The sequence below is a fragment of the Festucalex cinctus genome, chromosome 3 (assembly GCF_051991245.1).
Source record: "Festucalex cinctus isolate MCC-2025b chromosome 3, RoL_Fcin_1.0, whole genome shotgun sequence".
In the NCBI taxonomy this organism is placed as follows: domain Eukaryota; kingdom Metazoa; phylum Chordata; class Actinopteri; order Syngnathiformes; family Syngnathidae; genus Festucalex; species Festucalex cinctus.
Window position 1 is genome coordinate 17,499,882 of NC_135413.1, and position 18,529 is coordinate 17,518,410.

General features: G+C 37.7%; 2 protein-coding genes across 6 annotated transcripts in view; one reads left to right on the plus strand and one right to left on the minus strand.

Moving 5' to 3' along the window:
• Positions 1-7,788, minus strand: LOC144015860 (uncharacterized). Of its 4 annotated transcripts, none has more exons than XM_077516268.1 (4): positions 7,584-7,788; positions 4,961-5,081; positions 4,460-4,867; positions 1-2,296 (listed from the first exon to the last, which is right to left on the minus strand). In XM_077516268.1, the coding sequence occupies exons 2-4, from the start codon at positions 4,988-4,990 to the stop codon at positions 1,709-1,711; spliced, it is 1,026 nt and encodes a 341-aa protein (XP_077372394.1). In that variant the 5' UTR covers positions 4,991-5,081; positions 7,584-7,788; the 3' UTR covers positions 1-1,708. The 4 variants fall into 4 exon arrangements, with proteins under 4 accessions (XP_077372394.1, XP_077372393.1, XP_077372392.1 ...); XM_077516267.1 differs by having other exon boundaries at positions 5,707-7,788; XM_077516266.1 differs by having other exon boundaries at positions 4,460-5,081.
• chka (choline kinase alpha) overlaps positions 7,046-18,529 on the plus strand; it is a 25,438-nt gene continuing 13,954 nt past the window's right edge. The window contains exons 1-4 of one of the 2 annotated variants that reach the window (XM_077516262.1): positions 7,049-7,657; positions 8,952-9,060; positions 12,890-12,943; positions 17,979-18,092. In XM_077516262.1, the coding sequence (XP_077372388.1) occupies positions 7,422-7,657; positions 8,952-9,060; positions 12,890-12,943; positions 17,979-18,092 (513 nt within the window). In that variant the 5' untranslated portion in view covers positions 7,049-7,421. Of the gene's footprint in view, positions 7,658-8,951; positions 9,061-12,889; positions 12,944-17,978; positions 18,093-18,529 lie in introns of both variants that reach the window. The other variant, XM_077516264.1, reaches the window with a different exon arrangement.

Here is an 18,529-nt window from a genome sequence, read left to right on the forward strand (position 1 = left end):
TGCAAGGGAATGAATGTTTATTACTCACAAGCTCAAGTACAGTTGGACCCATTTAGATTTTCAAAAATGGAGAGTTGACCTGTTGTTTCGACATTCGCAGTCTTAAGCTTGCGACCTCCAACTCAGCATAAATTGCACCATTGTTTAGTAAATTGTACGTGTGGTTATTAAGTCTTTGCAAAGCAGGTTTGGAATGACTTGGTTTAATCATCTGTGCTGAGCTCCAGAAGCTTTTAAGAATGCAACACCTAGGAAAGTAACTTGAAAACAGTTCTTTGAGGGAATATAAGAAAGCAAGAAAAGTATAGACATTTGCAGCAAATAACCCTTAAATACATAGTATTGATCCAGTGAAATGATCACAATCGACTAGTTTAAAGAACAATGTTACTCCATAAATGTGCAAAAAGATCTCCAGTAAGTGTTCACAGGCAAACGATTGACAATAACAGAACAGCGTGTGTCATTGCAAAAACACTGCTTGCATTTGTCAGATGAAGAAGCCGAACAGTTGACCATCTGGATCAAATAAAATCCTGTTTAGGGTAAAATACCCTTTTCACACTTTCACAATTTGCAAACACAACACACTCGTTCTAGTTCATTAATATTACACATCTTCGACAGCAAATGGAAATTCAGAAGCACACATCTATATTGACAACTTTGGAAATCTTTTGATCAATAACTGCATTGAACACAGGCAGAGTTGTTGCATTCCTGATAGACTTCATCAGAATTACAAGAGGTTTAATGCATCTCTCTTAAAGGCGAAGAAGCCAAGTCATGAATTTTCTTTCATGTGTTCTATGCAAAATAAATCAGAATACTGTGTTCAGACTAGTGGGGGTGCATAGAAGTAGTACTGTCACTATAGAATATTTTTAGAATGTATTAATCTATTATTCAATTGATAATTCAATCAGATTCATTTTAATTTTGCATTAAAGTGTATTAAAACATGTTTTTCCATATGATTACAGTTTAACTAGTGATTGTGTTTATTTTGTACTTCGTATTCGTATAGTGATTTAAAAAAAAAGGGGGGGGGGGGGGGGTAGGAATGATGTTGTACTATGTTACCGGTTCGGTCATTGTTTTCCAAAGGAAAAATAGATGTTTGCAAATGTCTTATTTTGATTCAGAAGATAATCAGTCTTCTTGCATGAAGAACTACATAAATCGGTGAACAATTATTGTTGATATGTTGACATCAGAGGATTTGGACTATTTTAAATTAAAAATTGGCTCCAAATGATTACTCAATTATTAAAATAGTTGACTAATTTGATAATCAATTACTTGTCAATTAATTGATTAACTTTGTCAGCTCTACATAGAAGATATTACTGGAAATAATTTTGTTGACTTGACTTCCCCTTTAAAATGTATTTAGCAGCTGTTGCAACTTGAAAATTTCATAGAATCTGATGTCTGCAAAGAGTTTTGCATTACAGAATGTGGACTTTTACTATTATTGAACAGATCACCTTGAATACAGTTTTCTTTTATTATAAACAATTTACAATCCACAAAGTAAAAAAAATGTACACATTAGCACTAATATCTGATACTCCTATGACTTTGATCATTTCCATATATTACCTATTTCAAGAAATCATTGTTTTTGTTTCACCCTTTATGGTCCCTCTGAGTACAATGTAAAACAGCAACTGAGAAATAAAATTACATTCACAAAGTTGCTTGGTTACCAGAGCCAGCTGTCGAGATGCTGGACACAGTAACAGGACTCTTCCAAGATGGCCGAAAGCTCCCCGTAGCTCGTCTCTCTCCACGTAGGAAGTAGTCTCTCATTGTTGAGGGCCTGCAGTCTCGGCGTCCCTTCCCGGAGGACGTGGTACAAGCACGGCCATCGACTCTGGATCCTCAGCCTGGTGCGTCTGTCCAACGTGATGCCGCGGACGATCTTCTTGGCTCGGAGCTCGCGCAGGGCGGGCAGCTTTAGACAAGAGAAGACCAGGCCTCTGCTGGGTGACACGTCCAAGAACTCCAAAGAAAGTGACTCCAGAGTGTAGGAAATGCCGAGGTTCCTCAGCGGGACCAGGATGTGCAAGGTTAGAGATTTTAGGTTGGGAAGGGATGTTGTTAGGCTCTGCAGCGTGGATGGGGTCACTCCTTTGAAGACCCAGAAGTACTTAAGCTCGAGGACTTTCAGCTGCTGGAACTGGGTGAGCAGAGACACTGACAAATCCGACCAGTCAAAGTGTAACCTCATCTTGGTGATACGGGGACAGCTCTGGGTGAGTTTGGCCAACAGCTCCTGGAAGTTGGTCACCTGGTAAAACAAATTCAAGTTCATGAAAAAGTAAAGAATATACAAAAAAAAAGAAATAAAAAAAAAACAGCTGCAAGCTGTAATAACAGTGTTAACCACAAGATGGCAGACGTTGCTCATCAGCCCCAAGGCTGTAGTTGTGCATCAGAGAAGTGTGTCCTGGCGTATCGCCAGGACCCTGCATTAGGTCAAGTCTCTCAGGTAAAATAGGAAGCAGATTATATGTTTACCGAATTTAAATGCAAATCTATCTGCCGAGTTTGCCTAGAGACGTTTGTCATCCATGAACTATTTAAACTGAAGTCGCCACAACACCAATCTCAAAAGAACACAAACCTTTTTTTTTTTTTTCATCATGTGACTAGGAAATGTGTACCCTCCAAAAACATGGATATATTCAACTATTGTATAATTAATAGTGTACAAAAACATAGACACCTTCTTACAATAACTGCCCAAGTTATTTTTTCAGATTTTTCAGCAAACACAAAAAATTGCATCATTTGCATCATGAGGAAATGATTTAGGCACTTGCACAAAAAAAAATAAAAAAATTCTGGAAACACAAAAAAATGAACAATTTAGGCACTTGCACAAAAAAAAAAATCAGTTTTCTGGAAACAAAAAAATGAACCATTTTGCATCATGATGAGATGATTTAGGGGAAAAAAATATATTTATATGTTTTTCGGGAAACAAAAAAATGAACAATTTCCATCATGAGATGATTTAGGAAAAATATATATATATATATATTTTTCAGATTTTTTTTTCAGGAAACAAAAAATTGAACCATTTGCATCACGAGCAGATGATTTAGGCAAAATATATATATATATATATATATATATATATATATATATATATATATATTTCAGATTTTTTTTCAGGAAACACAAAAATTGAACCATTCGCATCACGAGATGATTTAGGCAAACAAATCCATATTTTTCAGGAAACCCAAAAAATTTAAACATGCGCATCATGAGAACATGATTTAGGCAAAAAAAAAAAAAATAAAATTAGACTTTTCAGGAAACAAAAAAATGAACCATTTACATAGTGAGAATATGATTTAGGCAAAAAAAAAAAAAAATTCTGATTTTTCAGGAAATAAAAAAAATGGACCATTTGCATCATGAGGAGATGATTTAGGCACTTGCACAAAAAAAAGAAAAAAAATCATTTTTCTGGAAACACAAAAAAATGAATCATTTTGCATCATGATGAGATGATTTAGGGAAAAAAAAACATTTCAAAAAAAAATTTCGGAAACAAAAAAATGAAAAAAATATTCAAGTTTTTCAGGAAACAAAAAATTCAACAATTTGCATCATGAGGACAAGTTTTAGGCAAAAAATATTTATATATGTTTTTCGGGAAACAAAAAAAATGAACAATTTCCATCATGAGGAGATAATTTAGGAAAAAAAAATCAGATTTTTCAGGAAACAAAAAATTAAACAATTTGCATCACGAGCAGATGATTTTGGCACAAAATATTTTGTTTTCAGATTTTTTTTCAGGAAGCATAAAAAATGGAACCATTTGCATCAGAGATGATTTAGACAAAAAAAATAAATCCGATTTTTCAGGAAACAAAAAAATTGAACCATTTGCATCACAAGATGATTTAGGCAAACAAAATCCATATTTTTCAGGAAATAAAAAAATAAATCCGATTTTTCAGGAAACAAAAAGAATTGAAACATGCGTATCCATGAGAACATGATTTAGGCAAAAGAAAAAATCGGATTTTTCAGGAAACAAAAAAATGAACCATTTACATAGTGAGAAGATGATTTACGCAAAAAAAAAAAAAAAAAAATCGTATTTTTCAGGAAACACAAAAAACTGAACAAACTGCATCATGAGGAGATGATTTCAGCAAAAAAAAAATAATTTCAGATTTTTCAGGAAATAAAAAAAAATGGACCATTTGCATCATGAGGCGATGATTTAGGCAAAAATAATAATAATCATTTTGCTAAAAAAAAAACAAAAAAAACAAAAACTGAGGCAATTATTTTAAGATGGTGACAATATTCCCCCCAGCATTTTATTAGCCCTGTAGCCCACCAGGCTTTCCTTGCTGTCTGTGATTGGCTGACTGCCCAACTTTTTAAAATGGAGTCAATTAATACAATCCGGATGAATAATTACCTGGTCCATCTTGGTGATGCTGTCCTGGTGGGAACTGGAGCTGGAATGCACCCTGAGATCCAGAGGTTCAAGAAGCGTAAACGTCCAGTTGAGGTCAAGGTGGCTGAGGTCCCTGCAGTGGACATTATCCAACAGGTGGCTTAGCAGGTCGCCCCACTTATTACAGCGATCCCCCAAATCAAAGCTGGCCTTCATTGTGAGAAGGCTGGCCCGGCGCGAGATGAGATGGTGCGTGTAGAGGTGAACCCACGACTTCCATCTCTCAAACTCACGATTGGACACGAGCAGTCCCTCCTGCCCCAGGTGGAAAACGCCTCGACGGGAATAGTCGGCAACCCGCCACAGCTTCCACGAGCGAACGAGGCAACTCCAGCTCAGGCAAACCAGAGCACAGCTACATTTATCCACCTCGTTGAGGAAAGACAGCACATGTAGCTGACACTCCACGGGTAGGAAGTTAAAAGGGAAGTAGTCGTCCACTGCTTTGCGACGGTTGCTTACAGGAACCAAGGGTCTTTTACGTGGTGACATGTTGATAGGACAGAACGGCAGCCAATGGCGGAGGTCAGATTCTCCACCGGGAGGTCTTGTGGTCTGGCTTTGCCATAAATCTTTCTCTCAGCTTAAAGAGAAGTGAAAAATGATACATTTTAGTCAGATAATTTGTTTGGCTGCTGAAAACCATCCACTGTTCTATTGAAAGACCTATCTGCGTTTTAACAAAGGTGTTAAATGTCTATCACATGAACGACTCATCTCATAGAACACTAGTTTGCATGCATTTGAGGAAAAATCGATTTTGAACGGACACGACAACACAGGCTACAATCAAACATTTTGTAGTTTTCTGTGCTATCCTTCGATTATGCTTTGCACATATAACACATTTGTGCAACTCTACTGGATAGTGCACACGAGTTTTTCTCGTCAATAGAGGTTCAACAAATCACCCAGAGGCACGTAATGACGCATGTGGTCTAGAAAACTGTATTTATCCTCACGGGTAACGTGCTCCACAGACCAATTGGCATGCATATGTGTGGATTAATAAAAACATGCTAATTTTACCATGATATTAATCACCGGTTTGTATACTGTATGTTGTTTGCTGACCCGAAGTTTAGATGATAAATGTAACTTACTGCTATTAATTTAAGTCAACATGTAGCGTCTGTAGCAGTTCACATACCTTTACAACAGTCATGTTTGTATGTTATCATAATGGAGACAAAACTACGTGTATTTACCTTTTGGTCGAACAGGCTCGGCACCCTTGATCCTCCAGTTTGTGAAGCTAACCTGCTAATTGCTACGCAAAAAGGGAACAAAGGAGTTTCCGATCGAAGCTATTTATTTCCACGTTGTATCGTGCGTTGAATAGAGACGCTGCAAGCATCGTGGGTAGTACAGAAGACTTAAACAATTTCAAAAAGCTGGATTTTGCGAATTCTGCTTGTATCAACTTGAACCAGACAGCTGACCTGTTGTTTTTGTGTGCTGAGGGCTGCAAGTCAAAAAGGCTGAGCTTGCCCGTGACGTCATCAAAAGACGCCGAGTTGTACTATGTAAATCGAACCACGAGAGGGCGCGCGCTGCTAATTATTGCATGTTTCAGCTTTGGCGGCGTCGTTAACTCAGAGTTGGTACACTCCAAAATGTATGCGTCAGGATCAATTGTGATTATGATGGATGCAAGAAATTCAATTAATCTTTACGTAAAACCGCGCACACTTACGTAATTCCCTGCTAAAAAAACAACAAAAACAAAAACAAAACTAAACAACAAGAACAATGACAACAAACAGCACTGGTGCTGACAGTACTGGTTTTGTTGCAGTTAGACAACCACCTCCCAAAATTATTTATTTATTTGATTTATTTAATGTACTTACTTATTTATTGGTTGATTATTTAAATTAGCAATCATTTGCCGTTCGCCGTTACTAAAAAGAACATACAATAACAATCTTAAAACATTATTCAACAAACTTTAAAACGTTTAACATAAGGAAGTTTAGAATAATAATAATTAAAAAAAAAAAAAAAAAGCAAGGCAGTTTTATTTCCATAGCACATTTAATGCGCTGCTACTTTTTTTTATTTTTTTTATTTTTTTTATTTACATATAAGGTGACTGGGCATATTTAGTCCTCTTATTTGTGATCGTAAATTATTTTCCTGTCAACATGTTGGAAAAGCTAATGAAACAGGAATGCAATGAAAGTGTTTAAATTCCGACTTATTTAAAAGGAGACTCACTGATCAAGAGCAGCAGCCAGGCCTAATTAATTATGTACATTAGAAATAGAAGAAATGGACAAAAAGATGGTGCGTACTGCGTATAATCATAGGTGTCAAACTGCATTCCTCGAGGGCCGCAGTCCTGCAGGTTAATTTGTTTACTCAATGGAGCAAATCGCTAAACTATTATGACATTTGCGGTTTGGGATGTAAGACAACCACATTACAAGGGATTGCTTTAACGGTCGTCATGTATGATGTTGTAAACCAACGTGTTCACGGAAACAACCGTTTCATGTCGACGGGCGTGTGGTGAATGTTTGAAGTGGACGAAGGAAGTCCGGCGATTGTTTTGGTCCAGCCTACAACGAGCATCCCGCCGGGCTGTGTCTGGGCCAACCAATGAGGAGAGGAAACTGGCGTCTGCGAGTCATGTGACCACAAACTCACCGCCCATCTTCGCAGTAAATCCACACGACCGAAACGTCTCACTCATTCCCAAGCAGTATTTTTCCGCGTGCAGCAACTGCGTCGTTTACAAAGCTTGAACGTCACATTACTATTTGTCGTAATTTTCCAAGTTGAAATCGAGGGACCCGTGAAAACCTACTGCTTGTAAATAAATTTAACGAATCTGATCATTTTGAGAAGAAACCGGTGAACACTTAGTTTAGGGGTCGGCGTAGGTTTTTTTTTTAATTGTTTTATTTAAAAAGCAAAAATGAAGACCAAATTCATCAACGGGGTCTCCTCGTCCCCCTCCATGTCGCTGGGTTTGCTGGTGACCGAGAACGCCCTGCAGGTTCAGCCCGGTGCTCACGAGGACTGCAAGGAGCTGGTCCGCCCTGAGACTCCCGACCAGGAGACACGTTTAAATGCTTACCTCTGGTGCAAGGAATTCCTCAATGGGTCCTGGAAAACCCTGGCGGAGGACGACTTCGAGATCTCCATTATAAGGTACGTCGTGTGCTTTTTGTGTCGGTGGTTATAAATAAATAAATGTTACTCAAAGCAAATGCGCATCTTTGCTGACACAGGTTCTGCTTTTAAAACGAAATTGATTTGCAGTGGCACACACGTTTACTAAAATAAAACAAAAACAGTGAGAATGTGTTATATACACTACACTCAGTGACGTCAATGGGTCATATTTGTAGTTTACTTCAAAGTGTCTTTATGATTTGGACGTATAAATAAAGGTCACTCCAAAATAATTTTGGAAACCGCCCAAAAAAATCAGTGGTACATTTTTTTTCAATGGATATTTTGTCATCTCATATTTAGATCAATTAGATGTATTGTGTGGAATCCTCCTACAGGTGCTCAGACTGTCACACTTCAAAAATCATTTTTAAATATTGCCAAATGCATCAATATTAAATACTGCATTAAAGAATGTTACTCTAATTTGAATATTAATTAATATTACTCTAATTACAGTAAGAGGGTTGAAAATACATGCTCAACGTTTGCTCAATAGTACATGCTAAATGTGTTAGCTGCTATATGCTGACTGGCTCAGAACAAATATATATAAATTTGTAACATGATTGCATTATTATGAATGACAAAACTCTTGTTTCAGCTGAAGAAAAACTCAAGAATATGAAAAATAACAGTACACATCTTAGGTCTGTATATTCATGGTCAGAGGATTTTTTTTCCCCCATCTTCCTCTAGATCAGGGGACACCAAATATATTCCAAATATATCCATCCATCCATTTTCCTGACCGCTTATTCCTCACAAGGGTCAAGTCACGGGGGTGCTGGAGCCTATCTCAGCTGGCTTTGGACAGTAGACACCCTGGACCGGTTGCCAGCCAATGGCAGTATCCAAATATATATCACCAAATATATTCCAAATATAGCTCACCAGTGATGGGGCATTGTGATTTTCCTATCAATTTGTAAACAATGGAAAAAATTTGTATGAATAAAGTGTTGCATATTGATATTCATCTGTTGACCAATTATTCTGTGAAATCAGATTAATAATAATGATGGTTAATAATATCTAGGGCGCTAACATTTTTTATTTGACTTTTTGTAAAATTTGATAATCCTATCGATTACTCCATTGATTACTAGTGTCTGTTTCCAGGCAGAAATTTGTGTGTCTTCTACTTAATGGAATTAGAAGTAATTAAAAAGAGTGCATGCGGCTGGATCTGTCAGGTTTGTCAGTGGCAACGTTGCCATTGGTTCATCCTAGTCTATTTATCATACTGACTTATTTATGTGTCTTCCAGGGGTGGGCTGAGTAACAAGCTCTTCCTGTGCAGCCTCCCAGACAGTGTGGACACTGTTGGAGATGAGCCAAGGAGCATTCTGCTGCGCCTTTATGGGGCCATCCTGCAGGTGGGAGTCTTCTCTATTATTGTCATTTGTCTAACAGCCCATGGCTGTCTTTTCCCTACACCAAATCAAAAACGAGATAAGCACTTCACAAGGATGCGTTACGAGCCTGCGTACATTGTAGAATATTTTCTGGCTGAGCAGCCACTCAGAAATGTAAATAATACACCGATTTTGACCTAAATTGACGTGAATATCAATGAATCTTATATCCGCTTGATCAATAATTTGTTGCTTAAGACAGACAAAGAAACATAAGCTGGTCACTGTATCAATGTGATGGGACACAGAAAGTAAGGTGGAAGGGTTATGTGGTAGTAGTGTGTGCGTACGACGTGCGCAGTGATGCCTTCACTCCTGTTGTGTCTGTGTGATTGCGCACGTGTTAGCCATTGTCGTACATCGTGATGTACCCCCCATGGCTGTACATGCATGTGTTCTTTGCCGTAGGCTTCCCAAAGGAGCGTGCCTTGGGCACTCTTGTTCCCTGTCCAACCCACCAAAAAACACGGTACAGTATGAGATCTCTGAAATCTCAGACTAATACAAAGTCCGTATTACACACACGTAGCACAACCCTGACAGCCAGCACTAATAAGTTAAGAGTGTGGCGAGAGAACAAAAGTGTGAAACCCCACTCCTGTCGATTTCTTTTCCTCTTTAAATATCCAAGTGATTGTACTCAGGCAGTCACCTGGAACAACTTTGGAAATAGGTTCAAAGCTAGCGGCGCTTTGGTTGAAACCACGATTGCAATTGCCTCTCTGAAAAAACAACTCAAAAAAACTTTATTTTTAGAGTACGTCAAAAATAGCCGCAGCTACATAAAACATTAAACACTCATTCACTGCCTTTGACAAGTATACTTGTCAATTGTATTTTTTACAGCGGAGATAAATGGGGGCTAATCTGACTATGCTCCACAGTAAATATCAAACTTGGAAACAACTTTACTGATGCCCAACCACCGGTAGATGACATCATTGCCCCATTTTATACGAAATAAATACAGTTTCAGAGTCCATGGGAGAAATGGCTGTATTTTGGCAAACCTACAGTTTTCTGCTGTCAATTATAAAAGAACGGGACGGGACAAAAAGGAGGGAGTCTATTCTGTCATTTGGTAGATTCGGTTTATATATAATTATTGAACGTAATATTACATCGGTATTAACAATTTTGAAATTTTCTAAAATGGCTGGCAGTGAATGAGTTAAAGACAATATTTCTAATTCTAATAATACAATACACAGCTGAGTAGATGAGGGAGAGAAGAGCAAAATTGAAGTCCAATTGCTACAAACTTGAGTTTGAATGTAAATAAACAACTGCAGTTTTCCAACAGCCAATAAATTTGGTCAATTGGCGAGTAACACACACAAACACACACTTAAGCATAGCGCCTCAAAGTTGTAGCATTGTAGTCGAGCGACAAAAATCCAATAGCGGCAATCATCTTCACTTAGTAAAAATGAAGGCATACAAGAGTCATCTGCTTGAGTGCAGTTCGCCCTGTTGTTACTCCATTCAGAAGCTATTTAGTTCATGTTTTTTTTTTTTTGCAAACCTACATAGTTACTGATGACTTAACGAGAAAGACATCCTTATCTCAAGATGACGTGGCTGGTGTTTCTGGAATTCATGACTGCAGCCCTCTTTAGATAGATAACCATTTTCGCTATCACGTCAACATGTATGGTTTCAATTGAATGCCATAATTGTGTAGTAGTACTGTATTTAAATTTGACAAAAAGTACACAAATGTAACTGTAGTTACAATGATTAAGATGCCATTTTGTAGTGGTGGAAGCCTGTTAAAACAGTGTACCGGGAATTAATTTGAGGCTTTATTCTTTTCAAGACTCCAACAACTCTAGTGGGGGAGGCATACTACTCAAAGTCTTGCACTCCAGGGCTTAATAGCCTCCACTGGAGGAATGCATGGACACAACCTCTGGTTGTAGTTTTCTCAGTTTTGCTTATGTGCAAATTGTCGCACACACATAACTACATTTTAACTAGACTTGGCTATCTCTCTCTCTCTCTCTGCTCTGAATAAGGCCACACCCTTAGCAAAGCATATTTCACTTTACACATTATTTATTATCAATAATTAAAGATGGAAGTCAACCCCCCCAAAAATTCTTGACAATAATATGATGTATGCAGCCCCGCTAGTCTAAATATGGTATAATTGTTAATAATGCGTTGGTGGAATATGAGTTCATCTTTAGTCGACAGCAAGTGGCAAAATGGCCGCCCCCTGAGATGGATAAAAACGGCTGAATTTTGCTGCGTAACTCATTATCCACTAGGGATAATTTAACTAACTTTTTAACTAATTTAACTAACTTTCAATTTTGTTGTATTTATCTATTTACAATGACAATAAAGGTATTCAATTCAATTCAATGTAACAATATCCAAATATCACAATACGATATTATCACGATATGAAGCTCACGATACGATAATTATCATGATATTGTGGGGAGGTTGGTGATATTTTAAAAAGGTCACAATATTGTAAAAAAAAAAAAAGAGCTCATACTAAAAAAAGCACAATATTGTGCTTTTGTACATAACAGCAATACATATAAAATACATTCACACTTAATATTGAGGCACTTAATTGCTAATGCAAGCCCACATTGAGTTCCTCCACATATTGACTTGCTTCACAGGCATATTACGTTCCCCTTCATCTGACAATTCGTCCATTTTAAACATAGAAGGGCCAAAACATACCTAATGAAAATTAAACTGCACTAAAAAACTAGCTACCAGAGGGCGCTATAACTGCACAAATGGAAGTCAACCTGACTTTTTTGGCAGATGTGTAGCTTTTAAATATCGTGACCATGACGACGACGATAATGTGATAGTTTTAATATCACGATATCACAATATTGCCGGTATCATTACATCCCTATTATCCACAAATTTAATATTAATCACAGTGTCATGTTTAGAATAGTGAGGTCACATATAACATATTATTGTCAAGAAAGGTTAAGATGACTTGACTTGACTTAAACATATTATTGTCAAGAAATGTTAAGATGACTTGACTTGCCTTGACTTAAGGTTGACTTCCCCTTTTCGATTTCAAATGGTCTTACTTATTATTCTTTCACTACTAGAGTAATAATGTTTCAAGGACTTACGTGGTTCTGAAATGTGTTTGTACTTGTTTGAGGCACTGACAAAACAACTGTAAACAAAAATGCATCCCATTCTGTCCTGAAGCCATTTATTGTGGTTGTTCCTAATAGCTTCAAGCTAGATGAGACCCGAACTAGTTAATAACTGCTGGCTACAGACGTGCTAATGGATCTAATCGAAACGTGGCTTTTATTGCTTGAGATGTCTGAGAGCAGACGCACTGTGTCCTTCACCAAGGTAACTGCAGCCATTTTATGCAATACAGTGTCCCATTTTAGAAATTAGGGATGTTTAATCAAAAAGCTAATACGATTAAGGAAGTTTGATTTCACTACCACAGTGCACAGCTACTAATGATTAAACAAACCTTATGTCGTTTCCCAGCAATGAAAATATGTGAGTGGAATATTGTACCATGAGTACATTCATAAAATAGATTATGCTATTTTTAGTGCAGCTTGGGTCACAAAACAACTTGATAGTACCTTCTGTTTCATTTCTCCTGACTACATCATGCATGAAAGCAGCCAACGAGAGTGTGCGTGCGTGTGTGTGTGTTTGAACTCGTACTGTATTTGTCTGCGCCATTGGCATGGCTTGGTTTGGATGCTCATGGATGGCTTCTCTTGTATTCATGGATAGTTCTTCCTTTTTCTTTTGTTGATAGATGTCCTGTAATAAAGGCGAATCCCAACAGTCAAACAAAGAGAATCACTTTCAAGTAAGTAACGGATGATGGTGCCAAAATGTACAGCATGTTCCTGTGTCCATTGACAACACTCACCGTCCAGTGTGTCTGAAACACTGACCTGTATATTTGACTGGATAGGTGATAGTCCATACATGCCTAGTGCAAGGTGATGAAGTCACAGGGCGGCCATCTTGTGACTCCCACCTTACCCGCAGACTAGTGTATAAACTATACGGTATACGTACAGATGAAACATATACAGCTCATAGACAGTTAGTATAAGGCCGGAGGCGGGGTTAGAGGGGTTATGCTGGGGTGTTCACTATTTTTTAACAAGTGACCACCAATATTAGATTTGGCAGAGGCATCTTTTGTTGAATTACAGTTATAATTCTTTAATAAAAAAAATATACAAGTTTCCTCCTGTAAATATTATTAACTCTTTTACTGCCACGTTATGAAAAAAAAAACAAAACAAAAAAAACAGTGCCAGCTGATTTTGAGCATTTTTTTTTAACTCATCTTTCAAGGCAAACAGAATATTGTGTCCTTTTACTGCATATACAAGTTGGGTCCCACATGAAAGATCACATTCCATTCTTTCATTAGGAAAAAGTATGTTTTTACCTTATTCCGCTCTTTAGTAATCACCATTTGAAAATAGTTAATTTGAGGGACATTGAGTGGAAATTGAAAAGAGAAGAAGAAAACAAGCTTGTGAAAACAAATGTGACTTTGACACTAATTTTTGTTTTTGTTTTGTTTAGTGACGCTATGTGAATTAGGTTTAATGTGACAAAGGCTTTGATCATTCACATCATCCTTGAAAAGTTCTATTTCATCAGATTCCATCATGTTTCATTTAATTCCATACACTGGCAGCCCATTGAAAAGAGATACAATGCTGCCATCTGTTGGCCCTAGTTAGGGGGTGTTTTTGGTTTCACAACCCATTGACCAGGCAGCGCTGCACTTAGACGTTTGCACTGCCCATTGATTTAAAAGAAACAAAACAAACAAACGTCATTTAACGTTGATGGCGGCATACATCATGATTTTAATAATCCTTATTAAACGTTTTTGGCTGTCAAAGAGTTAAGCATATAATTTATACATGTATTTAAGACAAGATGTATAAAGTCCTATTGTTATTGTTTAACAAATTGAAGCATAAATCATGCCGTTTCGACGAATTTCGATACTGTAAATGTATAGGATCGTATGCCGAGAAACATTACTTGGGAGGAGCAATATGGCGGCCTTGCGACCTCAAAAGTCTTGGCCTATCTGCTATTCAATATAGATCAGTGGTCTGAAAGCACTTTACCCCCTAAATCCTCAATTCCTTTGTTAGAGTGTGGCGGTATTTTTGGTATGGAACTCTTCAGGAAGTCATTGAGATGACTACAGTACAACTTTGTAATTGTGGGTGATTGTACTTAAGTTTTAATTTAATACCTCCTCTTCCCTCTTCAATATCTATGCAGCATGACTGTAAACTGCTGGGAAATGTGACACTAATGGGCTATATTAAACTCCAGCTGATAATAAATAAATAAATAAATGAGAAAAATATTTGTCAGGAAACTTTTTGTAACACTTGCCAGGAACAATAGGACGCGTATGACTCGTTAAAGAGTTATTTTTGAAAGAAGCCACATGAATGAGCTCAGTTTAAGATAGCAGCTTGAGGCACCCGCAAGCCCCACAATGACCTCTTAGTCACACGGACCTCTCACATTGTGAGGGTGAATCACAACCCCTCCGTCATGTGATCGAGATGAAGTCATTAGATTGTAGCCTCTCGAAGCGCCGTATTGCTAGATTGCCAACATTATTGTGGTGACAGTTTTGATGGTTTCAGTGCCTTGCTCAAGGGCACATGGACTAGCATCTCTTCAATAACAATTTCCAGTATCCTTATTTGGTCTGTAGGGGCAAAGTCTTGAAAAGACTGAGCCGCAGCTGCCCCCCTCCCATTCTAGAGATAAATTAACCTTGATCGTCTGTAGTGTGTCTGCTGCAGGTAAATCCTATTTGGCTTAGAAGGAATGACACTGCATTAATCCCTTTGAGGTTATATCAGACTGCTCGGAAGCATAGTGCAGTATCAGCTTCCACTTTGTTGCCAATGTATTACTTGGACGTAGACATGTCGACCATGGCCAGTGTTACGTAACGCAAACTTGGAGGACACATTTAAGGCCTTGTCAATTTTTATTTGACCCGAATTCGGTGGCTTTTAGTTTCTAGTTCGGATCGGGTTATGGCAAGGTAAAATGTAGTTATCACATTTTCCTCTACTGGCTTATTGACACACATTTTGGGACAGATAAGTGTTGAGGTTGCTGGAGCAGCTGTCGTTAGCCCACAGTGCACCTGCTCAACACTCAAAGGCCAGCCACGGATTATTGTAGCAGCGATATATGATACCTGAAATTACATCATCTACTTCCAGTGTCAGAAATAGTAATGGAAAGGTGCAGATAAAAACTTCTTCAGTTTGACATCCAAAGCATAATATACTGATGATTAATAATTAAGACTAGTGTTGTTCCGATACCGATACTGGTATCGGCAGAGGTGCAGATGCTGCATAGAAACAGTGGTATCGGTATCGGTGACTACTCACAAGTAACATGCCGATACCATTAATTCCAACGCTAATATAGGATTTTGGATGCAGCATCTTGTGTCTTGCTCGTGCACGACATTCACTGATATGTGACATGTTCACTGCATGCCGATCTAAGATATCCTATTGGCCCTTGAATGCTCTGAACCAATGGCAGGACAGCTTTTTCGTGTTGAGGAAAAAAACCTTAAGTATCGGTATGGTATCGGTATCGGCCGATACTGCAAAGCTGGGTATCGGTATCGGTATCGGGAACCAAAAAACGGTATTGGAACAACACTAATTAAGACTGGCATTGTTTTCAATCTTGTCCACATCTATGCTTACAACACTTAAGATGATTATGAGATATTAGATAATGAGCATGACATTTATATTCATTATGTCTAAATGTGGTCAGTTCTGTCCTGAAATAAACAGCATGTATGTTACTAAGAAAAAAGTAATTGTGGTTTGATATATGTTTATTCAATAAAGCCAACCCATGCAACAGAACAAACTACCGGTCGTCTGGAATTGACTCAGTTGTATTTTCATTGGTTTAGAGTAGGGGTTGGACGATACGGGTAAACCACGATTCGATACTGTGACGATATTTGACTCACGATGTCGATAATATCACGATACACGATATCTACGATTTTTTATATATTGTCAAAAAAATTAGCAATATATCACGATATGTGACTGAAAAAGCCAAACAAATGCCCATAAAAAGGAAAATGTCTAATTATGCATTTATTGAATGCCAAAACTTGTACAATGGACAAAGTTCTGCATTGTGCCTCACTGTCTCTTAGCCTTTTAACTATAAACATTGTAAAGTGAGACAAATTAAAGTATATAAACATTTATTACCTAAAACTGCACAACTGGACACGTGACATCGATATCCACTGTCAGTGTATCCATAATTTATTGCAACAGAGAGCGCAACAATATATTGCGATATCGATTTTTTTCCCACCCCAAGTTTACAGGTTCATTTATGTTGTTTATTGCAGAATGTAGTGGACATGGTTCTTTAATGTCTTTGAATTGGTTCTTGCTCTAAAACTTCAAATCTACAGTAGAAGAATCTATCACAAAGATTTATCTGCATTATTGATGCTTTTTTCTCATTTGCTTATTTTTGTGCTTGACAACACGTTGGCTTAATATTGTAGCCTGTTTGTTGCTCGACAGTTTAAATAGAGTAAACCATCAACAAACCTAACCTGTATCATGTAGCTCGTTTAGGGATTTGTTTTGAAAGAAATTCAGAATTCTTAATGACCACTTTCACTGTTTGTCATCATTTTGTTCTTGACTTGCAATTAATTCCTGAAAGTCTATTTAGTCATTTTCAACTTTCTTAGAGTACTCTGTTTTACATTTGCACCTTACAGAAAATGGAAATGTCAAGTCTGTCAGTTATTGTCCTCGCGCTACAAGTGATGCAGTTTAAAAGAAGTCGATGTGGCATTTAACTGCTCTCTTCTGTAAGGCAAAGCATCTTCCTTCTGGACATTATAGTACATTCCATGGCTGGTGGCCAAAGAACCCCGCAGTCATCCTAATATTTTGCCTCTGCAGCCGCTCCGCTCAAGGTTATTCACCAAAGCAGCATTTGGTACATTACTAATTAGTACACTGGGATTCAGGGTATTTTAAATAACTTTATTTTCACATGTCAATCTGATCAATTTTACAACTAAAGCTCAAAAGACATGTCCATTTATTAAAAGTAGATCAGAAATGAAGCAATAAAGGAAACCGTGTAAAACCAACGTGCAGTTTTTCTAGTTAACTTGGAGTCTGTGGCAGAGTTCACTGAGTGCGTGCTGCTGTGTGAGATTTGTGTTTTTACCAAAATAAAGGAAGAAAGACGAGGCTGTCCGTTGCTTCAGGAGTTTAAATAGTGATTGGTGCTGTCGGTGGGCCAAGGCTTCTTGGTTTTAATCCATCTGCTGCGTTTCCCTCACAACCTTGACAGGCGAATCCAACGAACCAGAAACCTCAGCATGCGTATTTCTCCTTGACTCCTTACTGCGTTTTTCTCCTCCATCTTGCTTCTTTACTTCAGCCTGTTTCAGACATTTTTTTTATAGCTATATATGTGCATATCTAATACAAATTTATAAAGTATTTTCTCAAACTGTACTTGATGATTTGGTGTTCGTTTGTCATACTTGTATAAGTAAGTTTAAGCTATTGAGATTCAGATGTCATTGAGATGTCATTTTTTTTAATCAAAATCCTCTGAAGCTTTACTAAACTATCACAAATTTTGGACAAATGAGTTGTGACATTTGGCTTTTTGCCCCCAATTTTCACAATGTATTGTTTTGTTTTCCTCGTGCGTCATTTTCAGCACACATTATTTTAGTTGTTCGTTAGGGCAGTAGCGGACTTCTTCATCTGCTTATGTTTATTGCATGTCTGTTTTAGGGGGCAGAGGCCATGGTCCTGGAGAGTGTGATGTTTGCAATCCTGGCAGAGAGGGAATTAGGTCCGAAACTCTACGGTATTTTTCCTCAGGGACGACTGGAGCAGTATATGCCTGTAAGTTAACCATTTTTTGCTAACATGTATTATATGTTAATGTTAATGGAAGATAGCCATGCTTGTTGGTAAGTTAGCATTCCAGCACATGAGTGCTAATAATATCTACATGAGTTGACTCGAGCAACATATGATGTTCTTAGCTGGTTTAACTCATTCACTCGCAGCCATTTTCACTGAAGCAACCCCCTTTGCTCCCGGCTGTTTTACTGGATTTTGAATGATTTTGCAAGGCCCACAGAATATTGTGTTCTATTACTATTAAAAATATGGAACCTATCTGTTTCCGTTTTGCAGCAATTAGCATTAGAATGTAGCTAAGTTTCATCATTATTGACAAATCTGCTTAGAATTGTGGGGAAACAGCTTGTTTTTATCATGGCCCTGGTTGATCTCTTTTGCTCTGCTGCCATCTGTTGGGCCATTTTTATAATTAC

Bases quoted from the DNA above. Each gene is read 5' to 3' on its own strand.
- LOC144015860 (XM_077516266.1), bottom strand. From the start codon at position 4,990: ATGTCACCACGTAAAAGACCCTTGGTTCCTGTAAGCAACCGTCGCAAA. The intron at 2,297-4,459 runs GTAATTATTCAT...TTGTTTTACCAG, and splicing joins GCATCACCAAGATGGACCAG to GTGACCAACTTCCAGGAGCT.